Source organism: Ambystoma mexicanum, chromosome 13 (assembly GCF_040938575.1).
Source record: "Ambystoma mexicanum isolate Mex_15411 chromosome 13, UKY_AmexF1_1, whole genome shotgun sequence".
Classification (NCBI taxonomy): Eukaryota; Metazoa; Chordata; class Amphibia; order Caudata; family Ambystomatidae; genus Ambystoma; species Ambystoma mexicanum.
Genome location: NC_090938.1, coordinates 811,843,761 through 811,862,114, shown reverse-complemented (window position 1 = coordinate 811,862,114; position 18,354 = coordinate 811,843,761). Strand labels below are relative to the sequence as shown.

General features: G+C 48.1%; 1 protein-coding gene across 3 annotated transcripts in view; it reads right to left on the bottom strand.

Moving 5' to 3' along the window:
• LOC138522045 (major histocompatibility complex class I-related gene protein-like) overlaps window positions 1–18,354 on the bottom strand; it is a 1,849,186-nt gene that overhangs the window by 23,065 nt on the left and 1,807,767 nt on the right. For all 3 annotated transcript variants that reach the window (XM_069635271.1, XM_069635270.1, XM_069635272.1), the window contains 2 exons: window positions 9,488–9,519; window positions 9,148–9,190 (listed from right to left, as the gene is read on the bottom strand). In XM_069635271.1, coding sequence (XP_069491372.1) covers window positions 9,148–9,190; window positions 9,488–9,519 — 75 coding nt within the window. The remainder of the gene's footprint in view (window positions 1–9,147; window positions 9,191–9,487; window positions 9,520–18,354) is intronic.

The following is an 18,354-nucleotide window of genomic DNA, read 5'->3' as shown; positions in this document are numbered from 1 at the left end:
CAGGAACAACTGCCCCCGCTGGAGGATCCGCTCCACTTCCAAGGTACTGTATCCACCAGGCCTCCCTCGCAACGGTCTGTCTGGGGTGTCTCTTAAATCCTCAACTTAACACTTGGGTTGGCCCTAGGCTGGCTAACTGAACTTTTCTGAGCTGAACTAATTCCTTTTTGAACTCTCTGCAAGACTTTTCAAGCCTCTTAAACTGTGTGATCTTGGGCGCATTGGTGTTCTTCTCTCTCTAAGAGGGAGCATGGCCTCTGAACATTTTTGCTCACCAGTAGACTTTGACTTTCCTGCCTTGCTGGGTGCTTCTACAGTATTAGTGTTGTGTGCTTTTCTAATTTCTGCCTTTTCCCCTCCCTTTTTTGATAACTTATTAGAGTGCCATCGTTAGTTAAGCGCTCACCTCTGTCTGAAAATAAGTGGTGTTAACTAAGACTTGTCTAATAAGGAATAAGGGATGTATATATATTAATAGTGACTGTGATATGAACTTGCTTACAATAATAGTGCTGGAGTGTTTCTAAAAGTGTGTCTTTAAATAAATAATTATATACTTTGATACCAAAGCTCTGGTCAGTGTTTGCTTGTGCTACTGTATTTTGGTACCTATCTTGTATACTCTATATACTGCCTAACTCTTCTTGAGAGAAGTCTGGCTGCTCAGCCACAGCTACCAGGTACATCTGGGTGGTACAGACTGCTACCAAGTGGGTTTACTGCCTACACCTGTAGTCTAAAGCCTTTTGCAGTGGTCCCTAAGGGAACTGCACAGGTTTCTGCCTAACACTCTACGATATCGTTTTCTCTACCTGTGGCGTCCCCCAGGGCTCTAACCTCTCTCCTTGGCTGTTCAACCAATACCTGGCACTCCTTGCCCACCGCATCACCGCCCTCTGCCCCAATTTTCAGTGCTATGCGGATGATACCCAGCTCATTTTCAGGCTACCCCCGGCCTCCTCCTCTCCTTCCTTCATCTCTGACTGTCTGTCTGCTATCCAGGAGTGGTGTGCCGCCAACGACCTCTGCCTTAATGCCAGTAAGACCGAGATTCTACTCATCGGCACACCCTCTCCCTCCTTCCCTTCAGCTCTCTGGCCGGCCTCTCTTGGCCCTCTTCCTGCTCCCACCTGCAAGGCTAAAAACCTCGGGGTCATCTTCAACTCCACACTCTCCTTCTCTCCTCACCTCTCCGACGTCTCTAAGAAGTCACACTACCAGCTGTACCTCCTCAGAGGTATTCTTCCTCTCCTCTCCTTCCCCCAGAAGCTCACTGTCTCCAGAGCCCTGGTTCTCTCCAAGCTGGCCTATTGCAACAGCCTCTATCTAAATCTGCCTGCCTCTACTCTCCGCCCTCTGCAACTTATCCAAAACAGGACTGCGAGACTTGTCCTTGGCCTCAAGCCCAGGGATCGTATCTCTCCAGGACTGAAATCTCTGCACTGGCTCCCAGTGGCTGCAAGGATTAAGTTCAAAACCCTCTGCATTATCCACAAGGCCTTCTGGGGCCTGGGACCTCATTACCTTCAACTCTCTCTTCCTAAATACCTTCCTTCTCGGGCTCTTCGCTCATCTGCCTCCAACTCCCTCAGGGCTAGCCGCTTCTCCAAGCAATGAGTTGGAGGTCGATCTCTCTCCGCGGCTGGGGCCTCCCTCTGGAACAGCCTTCCTGCCTCTGTGAAACTCGGGGAGAACCATCTCGGGTTCCGGAAACACCTCAAAACCTTCCTCTTTGCTTCTGCTTTCTCTGCCTCTCTCCCCTGCTGAAACTCCCTGCCGATTCTGCACCGGTTACCTGGCCACCCTTTCTGATCTTGGGGCCAGGTCCCACCCTTTTCTCACCTGTCCTGCCTCCCTGGCAACCCCCTGCACTTGGGGACTGGTTCTGAAATCCCTTCAGTCCCCTTACCAGCACTTATGTCTGCTCTTACCTTGCACTTGCCACCATCAGGCTGTTTTATGTATCGTATGTATTCTTCTTTCCCATGTACTGCACTGCACTTTCCCCTTTCCCTTCCCCTGGCACTCTTCCCTTTCTCCCTACCCTCGCACTTGCACGATCTGAATGACACCTGGCCTAGTAGGATCGTTGTCTGTCTTCCCCTGTTTTCCCCTCCCTCTCCCTTGCCTCGTCGCGCCTTGAAACACTTGTGTATAGGCGCGTTATAAATGCCATATCATATCCCCAGAGCCTCACCCCTGTTGCCAGGCTGCCTGCATAACGCCAAATGAATGACAAGCACTATTGCCTGAATGCCCATGCCAGAGAAAGGTTGGAGATAGAGAAGGGTCAGAAAGGAGCAGGAGGGAGAGAGAGGTCCCACGCAGAGAACAAGCTTTGGCCAATCCAAGACAGACAATGGCTAGATGGGTGCTAAGAAGCAGGAGGAAATACCTGCGGGGTCTGGGCAAGGGGTGCAGTCAAGGTGCAAGCCCCTTGCCTAATGACCAATGGCTTTTGCCGGAGCAGATGTAGGAACGCCGCATTTACGCGCAGGCTTTCAATCATCTAAATTGTTTATTCGGTAGTAAAACAGCAGGTACGATTCGCGTGAAGAAACCTACAGGCACAGCCTTTGGTAATAACGTTGCAATGTATCAGCACAAGTGAACAATGGTTTGAGATGAGCCTCCCACAGACAAGGGACCCAGTTACAACCTTAGCATAGCCAGGGAAGACCCTGTACGAGAAAGCATACAAGCTGCAACATTTTTGATCTATTAAGAGTTACAATCAGAGAATATCACGAACAGTACGAATAGGGAGACTGGAAGAACAGCCCTCCCACCTCTCCTCATCCCCTACAGTGTGCCACCATTCATGACTAATTTCAATAAGAATCACGTGATGAAATAATGAATCGGGCAGTAGACCTAAGAAACTTAAGAGGTGTATAGCTTAAGTGTGCCCTGACGAGGACCCAACGGGTCGAAACACGTGTTGGCAGATAAATGTAGGTGTTATTTTAGGTCTCTTGGCAACCAACCATATGTATGTGTTGAGTATAGAAGGTTACTAGATCAATTTATCAGAGACAGGTACCAAAGCATTTGTGGCAGACAATCTTGGGTGTTATTAGTAGTTTACAAGATTAATTTGTGATCTGGCGAACTTCTAGACCAGAGACAGGTACTAAATCATTTATGTTTGGACAGTGGTGAATTGTATCAGTATGAGAATACATTGATCTCAATGGGATATTCTGTTAGTACCTGACTTTAATTTGAGGTGTGCAAGATATACTTTGTCAAATTATAAATAAAATACTGCACTGCTCGCAGGCAAATCTTACGACATTAGTATCTCATTGTTCAATTTAGGAGAAGGGCAGAGCGCGGACAAGTAGAACAGTTGTCGCATTTGATTCCATAAGGTGGGTTGGGGTTACTCACCAGTTCTACCAACACCGCAGCCAACACTCTACCATTAATGCCCCCCCCTTCATTTTTCTCACAAATATATTGAGTTTGTAATTTAGAGTAGGCCCTAAGCACACCAAAACCAAGCACCCCATCTAGGCTATCCCGGCAGAAACACATCCACTCGCTTTTACTTTCCTTCCTAGCTGCACAGATCCACTGAATGTCGAAGCGAACGAGACCTTTGCTGAACTGTAGGTCCTGGACCCTGAGGAACAGTCACTGCTCACAATTTATTTATTTATTTAGAGATTTATAAAGCCCGCCGAACCCCGGGACACTTTATTTATTTATTTATTCATATTTGTTGAGCGCGCAGCAGCCCGGGGGCATCGTGGCGCTTGTTACAGAGAGTGATCAGAACTTAGTTACACATGAAAAAACACATACAGGCATGATTATTGTACAATTGCATAGGAGAGTTTGTAAAACATGTAGTGGCGAGCGTTTTAGTTAAAGAGAGTAGTGTTAAGGATTTTTCTAAAGGCAGGGAGAGACGTTTCTGCTCTTAGGGCAGTGGGGAGCGGATTCCAGAGCTTTGGGGCTAAGTATGGGAAGCCTGTCCATCCTGCTTTGGCCTTGTTGATTCGCGGTACAGTGAGTTGGTTGGTGTAGCATAATCTGGCAGGCCTAGCAGAGATGGATCTATGGAGTGTGTCTGAAAGATAGGGCGGAGCTGTGCAGTGGATGCATTTATGCGCGGTCGTGAGAATCTTGAATGTGATGCGTTCTTTGACTGGTAGCCAGTGAACAAACTGTCTTGCTTGTGAAATGTGGTCTCTTTTTGCAATGCTTAAGGCTGCTCTTAGTGAATTATTTTGGGTGATTTGAAGTCTGTTTACATTTTTTAAGGAGGTGCCGGCTAAGAGCGCGTTGCAGTAGTCAAGCTTTGCACCTATGGTAGCTCTGGCTATTGAGAGACAATGTTCCTTAGTTAAGAATGGTTTAATGGCGTTGATGAATTTAATACTTAAGACAGAGGCAGAGACAATAGCGCTGACTTGCTTGTTCATTGACAGTGTAGCATCAATGTCGACCCCTAGAGTTTTGACTGATGATAGGACTGGGATGATGGAGTTGTCAATGTTGAAGTTGGAGTAAAGACAGTTTAGCTTGGCTAGAGTGGACTTTAGGACAAGAATAAGAATCTCAGTCTTGTCCCAGTTGAGGCATAGGCCATTAGAGGCCATCCAAGCTTGGATGGTGGCGTAGATTTGCCTTAGTGCTGTGGCGTCTTGGTGATAGGAGCCTGTTAAGGGAAGGAGCACCTGGGTATCGTCAGCATAATTTGTATATGCGATCCCAAGTGCATCAAGTTTATCAAAAAGAGGCTTTGTGAAGAGATTGTACAGCATAGGGGCAGCACAGGATCCCTGTGGGACACCACAGTGTATGATGGTGGGAGCTGCATTAGCTGTGTTTGAGAAGACGTTCATAGCTCTTCCTTCTAGGAATGAGGTGATCCAGGAAACAGTTTGGTCGGAGAAATGGGCTGAGTGTGTGAGGTGTGCGGTGAGGGTTTTATGGTCAACAAGATCAAATGCCGCTGAAAGGTCTAGGAGGAGAAGGAGGGCGGGCTCCCCATTGTCCAAGATTTGAGTCATTTGATTTTTTAGATCCAGCAGGGCTGTTTTGGTTCCGTACCCTTTGCGGAATCCTGACTGTCTGTTTCCTAGGATGGAGTTAGATTCTAGGTATAGTTGGATCTGGCTGTGAGCTGCATCGTCTAATATTTTGAGCAGGAATGGGACGGTTGTTATAGGCCGGTAGTTGTTGGGCTGTGCAGGGTCTAGTATTGGCTTTTTTAAAAGGGGGCGCACCCAAGCCTCTTTAAGGCGGTCAGGGACGATGCCCATCTTAAAGGAGGCATTGATGAAGGCGGTAATGAGTGGGGCAAGTGGCTCGGCGCATTCCTTGATGATCTTAGGCGGGTATACGTCACCTTTGCATTGCGATGGCTTCAAGTATTTCAGGATGTCTTTGACTTCTGTTTCTGAGATGTCATTAAAGGCGAATTTAGGGACGTTGATAGTTCTGCTGATGGGCTGTGTTTGTGTTTGCTGGTTAAGTTTCAGTAAGGCATAGTGATGGTCAAGGATTTTATTTTGTATAAAGTCTATTTTTTTGAGCATGGCGGCTTGTATGCTAGTCCACCAAGCTTCATCTTTAAGAATCTCATCTGTGGAGATAGGAGTGTCTGTGAGTTCCTTAAAGATGGTGAAGAGTTCTTTGGCTTGAGAGTTGGCGTTGGATATTCTGTGATTATATGCTTCAGTTTTGTCATTGAAAACGGCATCTTTGTATTTTTTGGCAATAGTTTTGAACAGTTCTTTGGTGGTATTGCTATTTTTTTTGCGCCTGCCGTTTGTTATTGCGTAGGGTTTGGAGGTCTTCTGTGAACCAAGAATTTGAGTGGAATTCCTTTTTTTTTTTGTGTCTTCTAGTCAGGCAATCGAGTTGACTGCGTGAGTGAGGGTGTCCTTAAAAATATCTACTAAGATGTTTGGGTCTTGCGAGGAAGGCGGTGCTAAGCACGGGATGTCAAGATAGGGTCGTAGGTTGTCCGAAGTGAACTTTTTAGAGCTTCTTGCTAGAGTGGCAGGTTTATGTGTAGTAGTTTTAGTACTTGGAGCTGTGGGGACAGTGAATTGTATACAGCTATGGTCTGTCCAGGGGTAGACTGTGTTAGAGGTTATGGTGGAGCCACAGTTGTGGTCGAACAACCAGTCCAAAATTCTGCCTTTGGAGTGGGTAGGGGTCATATTTTCTGGGAAACGTCCAGGTCTGTGAGGTCCTTCAGAAATGAGATCACGGCGTGATCATTGGGATCATTGAATCCTAAGTTGAGGTCACCTAGGAGTAGGGTTTTAGTAGTTTTTTTAATATTATCACTGAGTAAGTGGGTGATTTGACCTTGGAAGTCTGCCGGGAGTCCGGTAAATAACATGTATGTTAATAGTGCTTTTTGGGGAGAGTGATAATGTTCTGGAGATTGAGGGCTTACCCTTCGAGGACATCCTGTTCCACAAGATTTAAACACCAGGACTGGTGAAGTTGCCCCACAGCAATTGGAATCATTGTGGCATTCAGGGTGCGTCTGAATGTCTGTAAAGTCCTGCCAGTCACTGGTGTTGGAGAGACGGTGAAGAGCCTTTTCTAACCATTCCAGAGAGAAGGCACCCACCTGACCTTATCCCACCCACCCAGTGTGGCGAGTGCATTTAACAAATAATAAATTCACAAGGCAGGAAAACGCAATGAACCACCTCCAGATTTAACTTCCAACTGTGAGCAGAGAACCAAAGACTGCTACGATCGCCCACTTCTGTGTTGGTCACACCAAGAACATGAACAGCTGCCCAACCTACCCCCCCCCCCCCTGAGCTGGAGACCTATCCACCAAAGCATGGAGGAATTCAAGCCACCTCCTTGTGCAGGTAAAACACACACAGGTGGGGGCGTCTGGAGGCACTGCGACAAACATGTCCCAAAGAACAACAAAGACATGACTGATAGACATCAATGTCACTCAATTCAAGAGCATATGTGCGATTCTTCCACTCCTGGAAGAATTAAGGACCATGAACTCAAGAGTCATTCCCCTCCTCCCGTGAGCTCTGCTCCCCTACTCTGGGGTATCCATTATTACTGATAACTGAGGACTTTTAAAGTAATCTGATAAGATGGACTTCTGCAAAAGGAAGTACGCCGAGCCAGACGTGGGATAACAAGTCTTTACTGGGACCACAGATCAAGAATACAAGCGGTAAGTACATGTGTTAAGGTAAGTTGATATATGTGCAGGGAGACATCCACCGGCCCCCCCATCCATTACAACTCAGGCCCAACTGACTCTCTCCCTCTCTCTCTCTCTCTCTGGAACGCACATCAACATCCACCCAATATTCCATGTCACGTTCCACACCAACAATCTGTCAAGTACTGGCCACTCACACCAGCCAAAAGGGAAGTAAGACAACAAACATGACATAATCCCCGGGAAAAGGTTCTCACCGTGTATCCAAGGGTCCCGATGGTTACCAGACTCTTGAGCAGCGGATAAAGTGGATTCCTCTGGCTGCTCACCTGGAAGTGAAACGCATGCACTTTTTGCCCCTTTTTTGGAAACCAGCCTCTCCTCTCTTAAGGCATCAACAGAAGCGGATCCCGTAGCCTGGGACCTGCCGAGCTTCTCCCATGAGGCCTGTACCCCTACCCAGAGTGGATCCCAAAGCCTGGGACCTGCCGACCCTCTTCCATGAGGCCTGTAACTCTACCCAGAGCAGATACGACACCTGGGACCTGCCGACCTTCTTCCATGAGTCCTGTAACTCTAGCCAGAGCAGATCCCGACGCCTGGGACCTGCCGACCTGCGGACCTTCTCCCCTATGGCCTGTCACTGTAACCAGAGCAGATCCCAACACCTGGGGCCTGCAGACCTTTTCCCATGAGGCATGTACCTCTAACTGAAGCAGATCCCGACGCCTGGGCCTTGCTGAGCTTCTCCCATGAGGCCTGTAACTCTTAACCAGAGCAGATCCCAGCACCTGGGACCTGCCAAGCTTCTCCCATGAGGTCTGTAATTCTACCCAGAGCAGATCCCGATGCCTGAGACCTGCCGACCTTCTCCCATCTAACCAGAGCAGATCCTTACGCCTGGGTCCTGCTGACCAGCGGACCTTGTCCCCTATGGCCTGTAACTGTAACCAGAGCAGATCCCGACTCCTGGGGTCTGCAGACCTGCAGACCTTTTCCCCTATGGCCTGTAACTGTAACCAGAGCAGATCCCGACTCCTGTGGCCTGCAGTCCTTTTCCCATGAGACCTGTACCTCTAACCAGAACAGATCCCAATGCCTGGGACCTGCCAACCTTCTCCCATGAGGCCTGTAACTCTACCCAGAGCAGATCCCGATGCCTGGGACCTGCCGACCTTCTCCCCTATGGCCTGTAACTGTAACCAGAGCAGAGAACCTGCGAGCGTCACTTTCAAAGAGCCAACCTTCCATGAAGGAGGCACACAAGGGTCAACTGGTGGTCATATTGCCCCTTCCGCCAATAACTGCTCTGCACCAGGTCCACAAATAACACAGACAATCACCAGCCCCCAAAGCTACCAGCCTGAATTCCAAAGAAGCTCTGCATCATGGTGTGGTGGAGGGTGGTCCTGCAACCACCCCGCCCATATCCCTCATGTTTGAGCACTCACTGTACCGAACCTCAGTTTGTACTACAGCCCCCTGTGAGATTGGCTCCAACTGGTAAGAGATTATAAGCGCTTAACCCAAGAGACTTGTACAGCGGTTAACCCAAGAGACTTGTACGTTTCTAGAATTTACTCCAACTTTCATCAAATAATGTACATAACTTAACAGCAATATACAGTAGTGACACTAACCACTGTATATGATAGCTGGTTCCTCGTCCACTGCACTTTCTTTCCGAGTGTGGCGTGGATTGCTCGTCTAACACCACCAATAGGTGAGGAAAGCGGGGGGGGGGAGGGGAGCCTTGACCCACCTGTTACCAAAACCTACTGAAGCCACTGAACATGGAGTCTGGGGGGAAACTCCCCACATTCACGTACACAGACCAGCCCTTCAGACACATCCTAAAACACCCTTGTATAGACTACCGATTTCTGGAGATAGGAACAGTAAGATTATGGTTAACAAGTAGTCAAACTCCATACTCTCCCGAGTGCCCCTTTAAGAAGCGCAGTACCTACCTTCAGGCAGAAGAACTGAGGCTGGATGACGAGTCAGCAAGACCTGATATGGACAGAGAAGAAAGATGGACACCGCGTGAGGCTTCCTTTGTTTTCCCTAAACAGGATTTAGTTTTTGTGCATATGAATCTTTATTAACTGGATAAATTAACAATAACATTATATGTTTATTGGACATATTACTGAACAGAGTCAGAAAGTGCCGTCTGTCCAGCTGTCTGGTGATTATCAGCCAATGATAGAAGCGCAGACTACAGGATCAAAGGTTCTGAGGGGGCCATCACCTCCCATCACACCCAGATAACTAAGAAAACTCATTCACAATTCCGTAGTCACTCACCTTCTCTCGAAGGAGCGTAGCCTCAGCTTTTACTGAAAAATAAAATAATGAGAGTGAGCAAGCAGCCTGCACTTACAGCCTTCCCACCAGTCCCAGAATATACAGTAAGAGGGGGAGGGGTCTATGTGGGATGAGAAAAGTAGAATCTGTTTCATGAGACTAACCGATATTTAATGCATAGCACTCCAGAACTTACTTCTGCTATTGCAACACATCTATTCTCCAACTTTCTCAAGAAGACAATCCATATAAAATGGTGGAACACACATCCGTTCTTACACAAAGCACTTCCCTTTGCCCAATCTCCCAAATACCCTTCTCTTCCCACTCTCCCCCTTCTTGCATCCCACAGTTTTGCTCACTATTCTCCAAGTAGACTAAAGTCTGGCGCATGCCTGTCAGGGGCACCATACGCCACGGGCCAGGATCAGGCACTGGCCCAGTATAAAAGCACAGTAACATAACATAATACACAGTATTTGAGCCATACACAAGGACCCGTGCAGAAAGAGGAGACTGCACCGGAGCGCAGAGGAGGAGATGTCACCGATCGAGGAGGAGTCTGTAGGTGGGACCACACAGAGTGCGTGGTGGGTGGAGGGAATCGGGAGCAAGCAGAGCGCTGTTGAGTCCTGGAAGATAGAGTACCTGAGGAGCTCAGAATCACATAGAGAGCAGAAGACCGAGCTGCCACTTACGTGGCACACCGGCGTCCAACAGTTCCTACGTCAAAGACTGGTCGGTCGCACACAGGAGGAACCGCAGCAGGAGACCCCAACCATGAAGACGTCTTTCAAGGTGAACACAGGGAGGGCCAGACAGATTCACAAAGCCTGTTGAGCCAAACAAGGAGTAGGTTTTTCCAGACCAGTTACTCCAATTGAGAATCAACCTCTTTGAACTGATATGAACATTTGCGTTTGGGTCCAAAAGAACATTCTCTGGGAAGGCCCCATTTTGAACTGTGTGAGTTGGCTGGGGAATGAGAGAGAAAGAGAGAACCAAACACACAATTTGGTGGGGGGAGAAACCAGCCACCAAAAGCCAAGAAAGGGGGTGTACTTGTACCTAGGTGAAGTTTGTGTAATTTAGCTCATATGTAGTAGGGACAGCCAATCGTGTAGAAAAGGGGTGGATGGAGGACAGAATATTTGTAAGATATCCTGCCATGCATTAGTTTATTATTTTCTACGAAGCTTAGGGAAAAGCATAGTCATGCCTGTAGGGACATGTGAGACATTCTTTCCTTTACTAAAGCGTCCAGGTTTAAATCATGTCTTCCTGTCCGTCTCCTATGTCTGACTTACCACAAGTGGTGTCAGAAGTGGCATTCCAACTACCTGATAAAGGGTTAGAACCCATGCTATCTCGCCCGAATCCCACCGCCAAACTACCCTAAAAAGCCACTCCCCCAATCTATTGGTTTCAATTTCTTTAGTACCAAATAAATCAATATACCTAGCAGAGAAAGACAGCTGATCCCTACCGGGATTAGCTCTCCCCACAGCCCCAAGCAAGCTATCTTAGGTTGGCAGTCAAGTCCGGTTTAGCTTGGCAGTATTCTCTTGATGTAGCAGCAGGAATCGTAGACATTTTGATTGAAATGTTATTTATATTGCGCTTGTACACAAGTGTTAAGACTATCGAGGGGAGATTCAAGTAGTGTTACACAAATTCAGGAATCCAGAGTTATACTGTGAAGGAAGGAGAACCCGTTGCCCAGGGAATCCTCAAGAAAGCTGTAACCCCCGCTGTACAGTTGTTAGACAATATTTCCCAAACATCTCAAGGCTCCCTATGGTTTGAGGAGCCAATACAATCTTGACCCCACCTTCACCGAATTAGGGGGAACAATATCACCATGTTATTGGTTCTAGTCTTTGCCCAAAGTAATGATCAAAATATGGCAGAGGCCTATGAAAGGGTTATCCCGGAAAGTCAGGGCTTGGATCAGAATGGATCCTTCAAGAAAAAGAGCCTACTATATTGATGATATAGTGAGCCAGATGAAATGAGGAACACCGAAATGGTAATTCCTAGGAGCCATACTAGGGTTGTCATGGAGTTGGCTAATTCACACTTCATGCCGGTCACCATGGTCTGGACCAGGTTCTCAATAGGTTCTAGGGGCCAGGCGTATATGCAGATGTTAAGACCTATGTAGCCAACTGTGACATATGGCAAAAGACCTCCGTTTTCCCGGTAGCCAGAGTTCCTTTGCAACCATTAACCATTATTGATGCACCGTTCTCCAGAACAGCCATCTATATAATGGGACCCTCAAAACATCCAAGCTGGACAACAAGTATATGCTTGCAATACTGCATAATGCTACTCCTTATCCTGAGGCACTTCACCTGAAAAACATAAGCCCACATATCCTGAAGCTTCTTATTTCCTTCCTCTCATGGGTGGGCTTCCCGAAGAAAATCTTCACTGATCAGGGTACAACCATAAGAACCTCTGTTTACCACCCCCAGACTGGTAGTATGGTAGAACACTTCAGGCCCTAAAGCAGATCTTACAAAAGCTGGTGGAAAACGGATGGATATAATTGGAACCCGATGATAGCATGGGCCCTTTTTGCGGTTTAGAAAACTCACCAATTATCAATGGGACACTCTCCCTTCAAACGCCTATATATGTTAAGGGAAACCAGGAGGCAGCATTACAAATATCCCAAGCCACCCAGAAGTTAAAATCTCATATGAAAAGTGGTAAGAGAGATTGTGAACCAATAACTCTCAAGGGCACAGGAACACCAGAAAGACAATTATGACTGGCAGGCAGTGACAAGATCTTTCTTGGTAGGCCATCAAGAATTAGTGCTCTTACCTACATCAGAGAATAAGATGGTGTCAAAATGGTACGGCCCATACAAATTACTTGAAAGAAAAGGACCCCTTCAATTACCTAGTTTTCCAACCTGAGCTGTGGCAGAAAACACAGATCTACCATGTTAACCTTCGAAAGAACTGGAGGGCAGACTCAGCTGAGAAGAGTACGGCCACTATGGCGACCATCTTGGGTGAGAAAGTACATGCTCTCAATCCGATCCCAGAGAATCTAATCACCACCTAAAAACTGGACCTCAAGATCTGCTAACCCAATTCCCTTAGGTCTTTTCCGAAGAACCGGGAAACATTATAAACTTTTTCCATTACATCTGCATACCTCATGGACAGACAGGAAACCTTAAACCTTACTGCATCACTGAAATGCGTAGAAAAATCCTAGAAGAACAAAATACTAACATGCTAAAGCTGGGAGTGGTAGAACCCTCAGAAAGTCCATGGTCCTCCCCAATTGTACTAGTCACCATGCCTGATGGTTCTTGGCGGTTCTGCATTGATTTCCAGAGACTGAATTCCATCTCGGTCTTTGATAACTAACCAATGCCCAGGATCGACAAGTTAGGCTATGATATGGCATTTATAACGCGCCTATACACAGGTGTTTCAAGGCTGTCAAACACCAAGTACATCTCAACCTTAGACCACACAAAGGGTTATTGGCAGGTCCCCTTGACCCCTAGTGATGAAGAATGAACTGCCTTCTCCACCACTTTCAGGGGTTGGATCAACTCACAGTCCCCCTTTTTGGCCCTCATTGTGCTCCGGCCACCTTTCAAAAGGTTAATGTTTAAGGTACTAAGACCATATTCTGCCTTTGCAGGGCTTTATCTTGATGACGTGATTGATAGCAATAGTTGGGAGGAACATCTTTACCGTCTCTAGGAGTTCACAAATGGTGGAGCTTCGTGTCAACCCAAAAAAGTGCCACCTAGCACAGAATGCTATAAATTACCAAGGGTATTTTGTAGGTAATGGTCTTATACAACCTCCGACCAAAAAAGCAAAGGCGGTGACACGGACAGTTTCCCCTAAAACCAAACTAGAACTCTGGGCCTTTGTAGGAACATATGCAGTTTTTGAGTACGATTTGGCACCAGGAGATCACATTTGTCTGTTTTTAGCATGCACCAAGCTCACTTCTTTGAGCAAACTGCAGTGTGGGTGAATAAACGTATAAAAATACCAAGTGGCATGCTCTCAGGTTGAGCCCCAGGATAGGTTTAGTGCCAGGTCCTAGGGTAATCGGGTGCTTTTAACAGATATGATTGGTTTAGGGTTGTTTCATAACTATTCTGCTAATGTGCACATTCATTGGAGTCACAGCGTTTTAGTGATAGTTTAGTGGGGGGAGAGTTCTTCTTCTTCTTTTCTTTTGGATAGGCGTTGCACCACCATTGCCCAGGGACATTTCCTTTGCCTGTAGGGACATGTATTGCTTCTGATTCTGGGTCAGCACTAGTTTAGTGGTAGATCAACTCACATATTGAACTGTTCCTCCTAGACACCTTGATGTGTTACGATTACTTTAGATGGTTGGTGTCGGGATGTGAAATATTTGTTTGTATTAGTATCAAGTATCCCTGTTTGTTTTTGCCGTTCTAGGGCTGGCCAGGCTACTATAGAGGCTCATCCCTAACTTTGACCCTCATGGCCAATGTCACAGATGAGCTCAAAATCTCCCACCCGAATAAGCTTGTTTGGACCTGCAATGATCAGAAAGGTTTTGATGAGCTAAAACAGATACTGTAATGTACCGGTTCAGACAATGCCAAATTTCAACCGTGAGTTTATCTCAGAGATAGACGCGTCTAAAGTGGGCCTGGGAGTCGTACTCTCACAGTTGCATGATGGGTGAAAGCATCCAGTGCTGTACACCAGCAGGAAATTGTTCACTCAAGAACTAGTCGATGCAAGCGTGTAGTTGGAGGCTCTGGCTACCAAATAGGCCATTACCAGTCTACCGTATTACTTCAAAGGGCAAAAGGTGGTCAGAGGAACTATTCAATTGAAGTATGTACAAGGCCAAGTAGGCCCCAACAAGCAGAACTACAATTACCAAAGATGGAAAGCCTACCAGAACTATAACATATTCCAAGAATACGTTGAAATCATAAAACAGGAAACTAGATCTTATAAATGATTCTCAAAAGGGATTTGCAAGGAGAAGAGAAGAGCCACTACTCCCTTTGAAGGGTTACAGAGACTAATCTATGAAATCACAAGAGACTATTTGAGGATGCTGTATTAATCCAGAGGCATATATTCGACTGGTACTAGGAGTACTCTCATGAGAAGGGACTCATTCTCCTGATCCAAGTTAGTTTTCATAGTGGCAGGGTCAGTTAGGCTAGTTTTGGACAGCAGTGTTATTTCTTTGGACATTCACGCAAGACCGACGAGCACCTTAGTTAGTAAGATAGGCAGGGACTACCCATAGTGATAGGGAAAGCTAGGCCTTATAACTTTACTTTAATAAAATATTGTGACCCATGTCCTCCGAGTGTCCTTCTTCTGGCTCGCAACAGTATCCAGCATTACCCAGTGAGCAGGAGCAACCACTGGGGAACAGGGAGCTAGTACATAGCGGTCTGAAAATCCTACTTAAACGTAAGATGCAAACCTATCATTTTGTCCATCATGTATGACCACTTATGCTTTAAGTGTTGTAGAGGTGTGTACTAATGTTTATTTATCGATTGTCCCAAATGCACAGTTAAATTTATGTAGGTACATTTGTTCACCATCAGTTGGCTTGGGTGCTAAAAGTAGCTCCTGGTAGCTGTTGGTATCAAGCAAACCATGCTCTTTTTGTCTGCAAGCAGGAGCTAAATGCCTCCCAGCTCCCCTCCATTTTGAACCCATTCCGGCTGCTCCTTTTCCTTGTGGAGTCCTTAATGTGCTGCTTAGATATGTTCCCACTTCTGTTTGGCCAGGAGGTCTGTGTTTCTCCTGCTTCCCCTGCAGTCTGTTTTCCCCCATAGTTCACTTTCTATTGCCCCACCTTCTTTTACCCCAGTATTCGCCCGGGGTCCGACTAGTGTTCTTCGGTCAGGTGTTGCCTGTCCCATCTCGGTTTGGCAGGAACAATTGCAATCCATTCCCTTTTTGTTCTCGATTACATTGCCCTGGTTCCAGTCCAGGTTCTCTTGGTGGTGCAACGGTGCATTGTGGGAGCTGATGTTCTGAAAGATACAAAAGAGAACGCTGGCCAGAAAACTGGTTTGGAGGTATTGTGCGACAGAGGTTGGTGAAATGGTTAGGACACATGGAACGTGGAGGGGGTGGGTTGTTAAGGACTGGGCACTCCCTCTACAGCCCCTCCCCACATATGGGACGGGTTTTGCTCAGGCTCCAGCTAGGCCCCCTGCACCAGGTCAGGAGGGGTCCTTGACTCTCCCCGACAGGGTCAATTTCCTGAACCTGCCATACCACGGTGTCCTCCATGGTTCCCACCTACGTAATGTCCTAGATGTCCCCTAAGGTAGTCAGCATTGTGGTAGTCATCTTCTCACCGTGCCAAGGTCTACTTCCTGATCTAACCATTGTACCGCTATCTCTCTCGCCCCACCCTATACCCATTTTTTTATATTCCATCTCCACTCCCCACCAACTCCCTGCTGGTATTCCCTCTCTCCAACAACCCTTACTCCAACTAATACACCTGCCTTTACTCCCCTCCTTAATACACAAACACAGTCTCAAGCCTACTCTTACTCTGCTCTATCCATCCTCCATTCAATCCCTCAAAAACAATTCAAATGGTACCTCTGAGACTTGACACCTAACCTTCACTATATCATAGCACTCCGCAGTCTCCCTCCAATCCTTCTCCACCTGCCACACCTTCCCCTCTGGATCTATCTCACAGCACTCCACAGTCTCCCTGCAGTCCTTCTCCACCTGCCACACCCTTCCCTCTGGATCTTTCTCTCAGCACTCCACAGTCTCTCTGCAGTCCTTCTCTACCTGCCACACCTTCCCCTCTCAACCTATCTCACAGCACACCACAGTCTCCCTGCAGTCCTCCTCCACCTGCCACAACCTCCCCCCTGGATCTATCTCACAGCACTCCACAGTCTCCCTGCAGTCCTTCTCCAGCTGCCACACACTCCCCTCTGGATCTATCTCCTTGCACTAGACAGTCTCCCTGAAATCCTTCTCCACCTGCCACACCCTCCCCTCTAGATCTATCTCACAGCACTCCACAGTCTCCCTGCAGTCCTTCTCCACCTGCCACACGCTCCTCTCTGGATCTATCTCACAGCACTCCACAGTCTCCCTGCAGTGCTTCTGCACCTGCCACACCCTCCCTCCCCTCTGGATCTATCTCACAGCACTCCACAGTCTCCCTGCAGTCCTTCTCCACCTGCCACACCCTCCCCTCTGGATCCATCTCACAGCTCTCCACAGTCTCCCTGCAGTCCTTCTCCACCTGCCACACCCTCCCCTCTGGATCTATCTCACAGCACTCCACAGTCTCCCTGCAGTCCTTCTCCACCCGCCACACCCTTACCTCTGGATCTATCTCACAGCACTCCACAGTCTCCCTGCAGTCCTTCTCCACCTGCCACACCCTCCCCTCTGGATCTATCTCACAGCACTACACAGTCTCCCTGCAGTCCTTCTCCACCTGCCACACCCTCCCCTCTGGATCTATCTCACAGCACTCCACAGTCTCCCTGCAGTCCTTCTCCACCCGCCACACCCTTACCTCTGGATCTATCTCACAGCACACCACAGTCTCCCTGCAGTCCTTCTCCATCTCCCACAACCTCCCCTCTGGATCTATCTCAATGCACTACACAGTCTCCCTGCAATCCTTCTCCACCTGCCACACCCTCCCCTCTGGGTCTATCTCACAGCACTCCACAGTCCCTCTGCAGTCCTTCTCCACCTGCCACACCCTCCCTCCCCTCTGGATCTATCTCACAGCACTCCACAGTCTCCCTGCAGTCCTTCTCCACCTGCCACACCCTCCCCTCTGGATCTATCTCACAGCACTCCACAGTCTCCCTGCAGTCCTTCTCCACCTGCCACACCCTCCCCTCTGGATCTATCTCTCAGCACTCCACAGTCTCTCTGCAGTCCTTCTCTACCCGCCACACCTTCCCCTCTCGATCTATCTCACAGCACACCACAGTCTCCCTGCAGTCCTCCTCCACCTGCCACAACCTCCCCTCTGGATCTATCTCAATGCACTAGACAGTCTCACTGCAATCCTTCTCCACCTGCCACACCCTCCCCTCTGGATCTATCTCACAGCACTCCACAGTCTCCCTGCAGTCCTTCTACACCTGCCACACCCTCCCTCCTCTCTCGATCTATCTCACAGCACTCCACAGTCTCCTTGCAATCCTTCTCCACCTGCCACACCCTCCTCTGGATCCATCTCACAGCACTCCACATTCTCCCTGCAGTCCTTCTCCACCTGCCACACCCTCCCCTCTGGATCTATCTCACAGCACTCCACAGTCTCCCTGCAATCCTTCACCTGCCACACTTCCTCTCTGGATCTATCTCACAGCTCTCCAGTCTCCCTGCAATCCTTCTCCACCTGCCACACCCTCACCTCTGGATCTATCTCACAACACTCCACAGTCTCCCTGCAATCCTTCTCCACCTGCCACACCCTCCCTTTTGGATCTATCTCACAGCACTCCACAGTCTCCCTGCAGTCCTTCTCCACCTGCCACACTCTCCCCTCTGGATCTATCTCACAGCACTCCATCCACAGTCTCCCTGCAATCCTTCTCCATCTGTCACACCCTTTCCGCGGGTCTCTTGTTCCATCTTCTCTGCTGCTGACCTCAACTGAAAGCCTGCCACCCTCCCTGCATCACTGGCTTTTTATAGCCCTGTTCTCCCCCTCTAAACCCACTCCTGGCTTCCCATTGGACATTTACATCAGCTGTTCCCCTTGACCAATCGCTAGCTGAGCTATTACCCTGGGTGCTGGGAATTCCCCTCGCAGTCTCTAAGAGGGCTTCTGGTACGTCCCCCTGCAGTAATTCT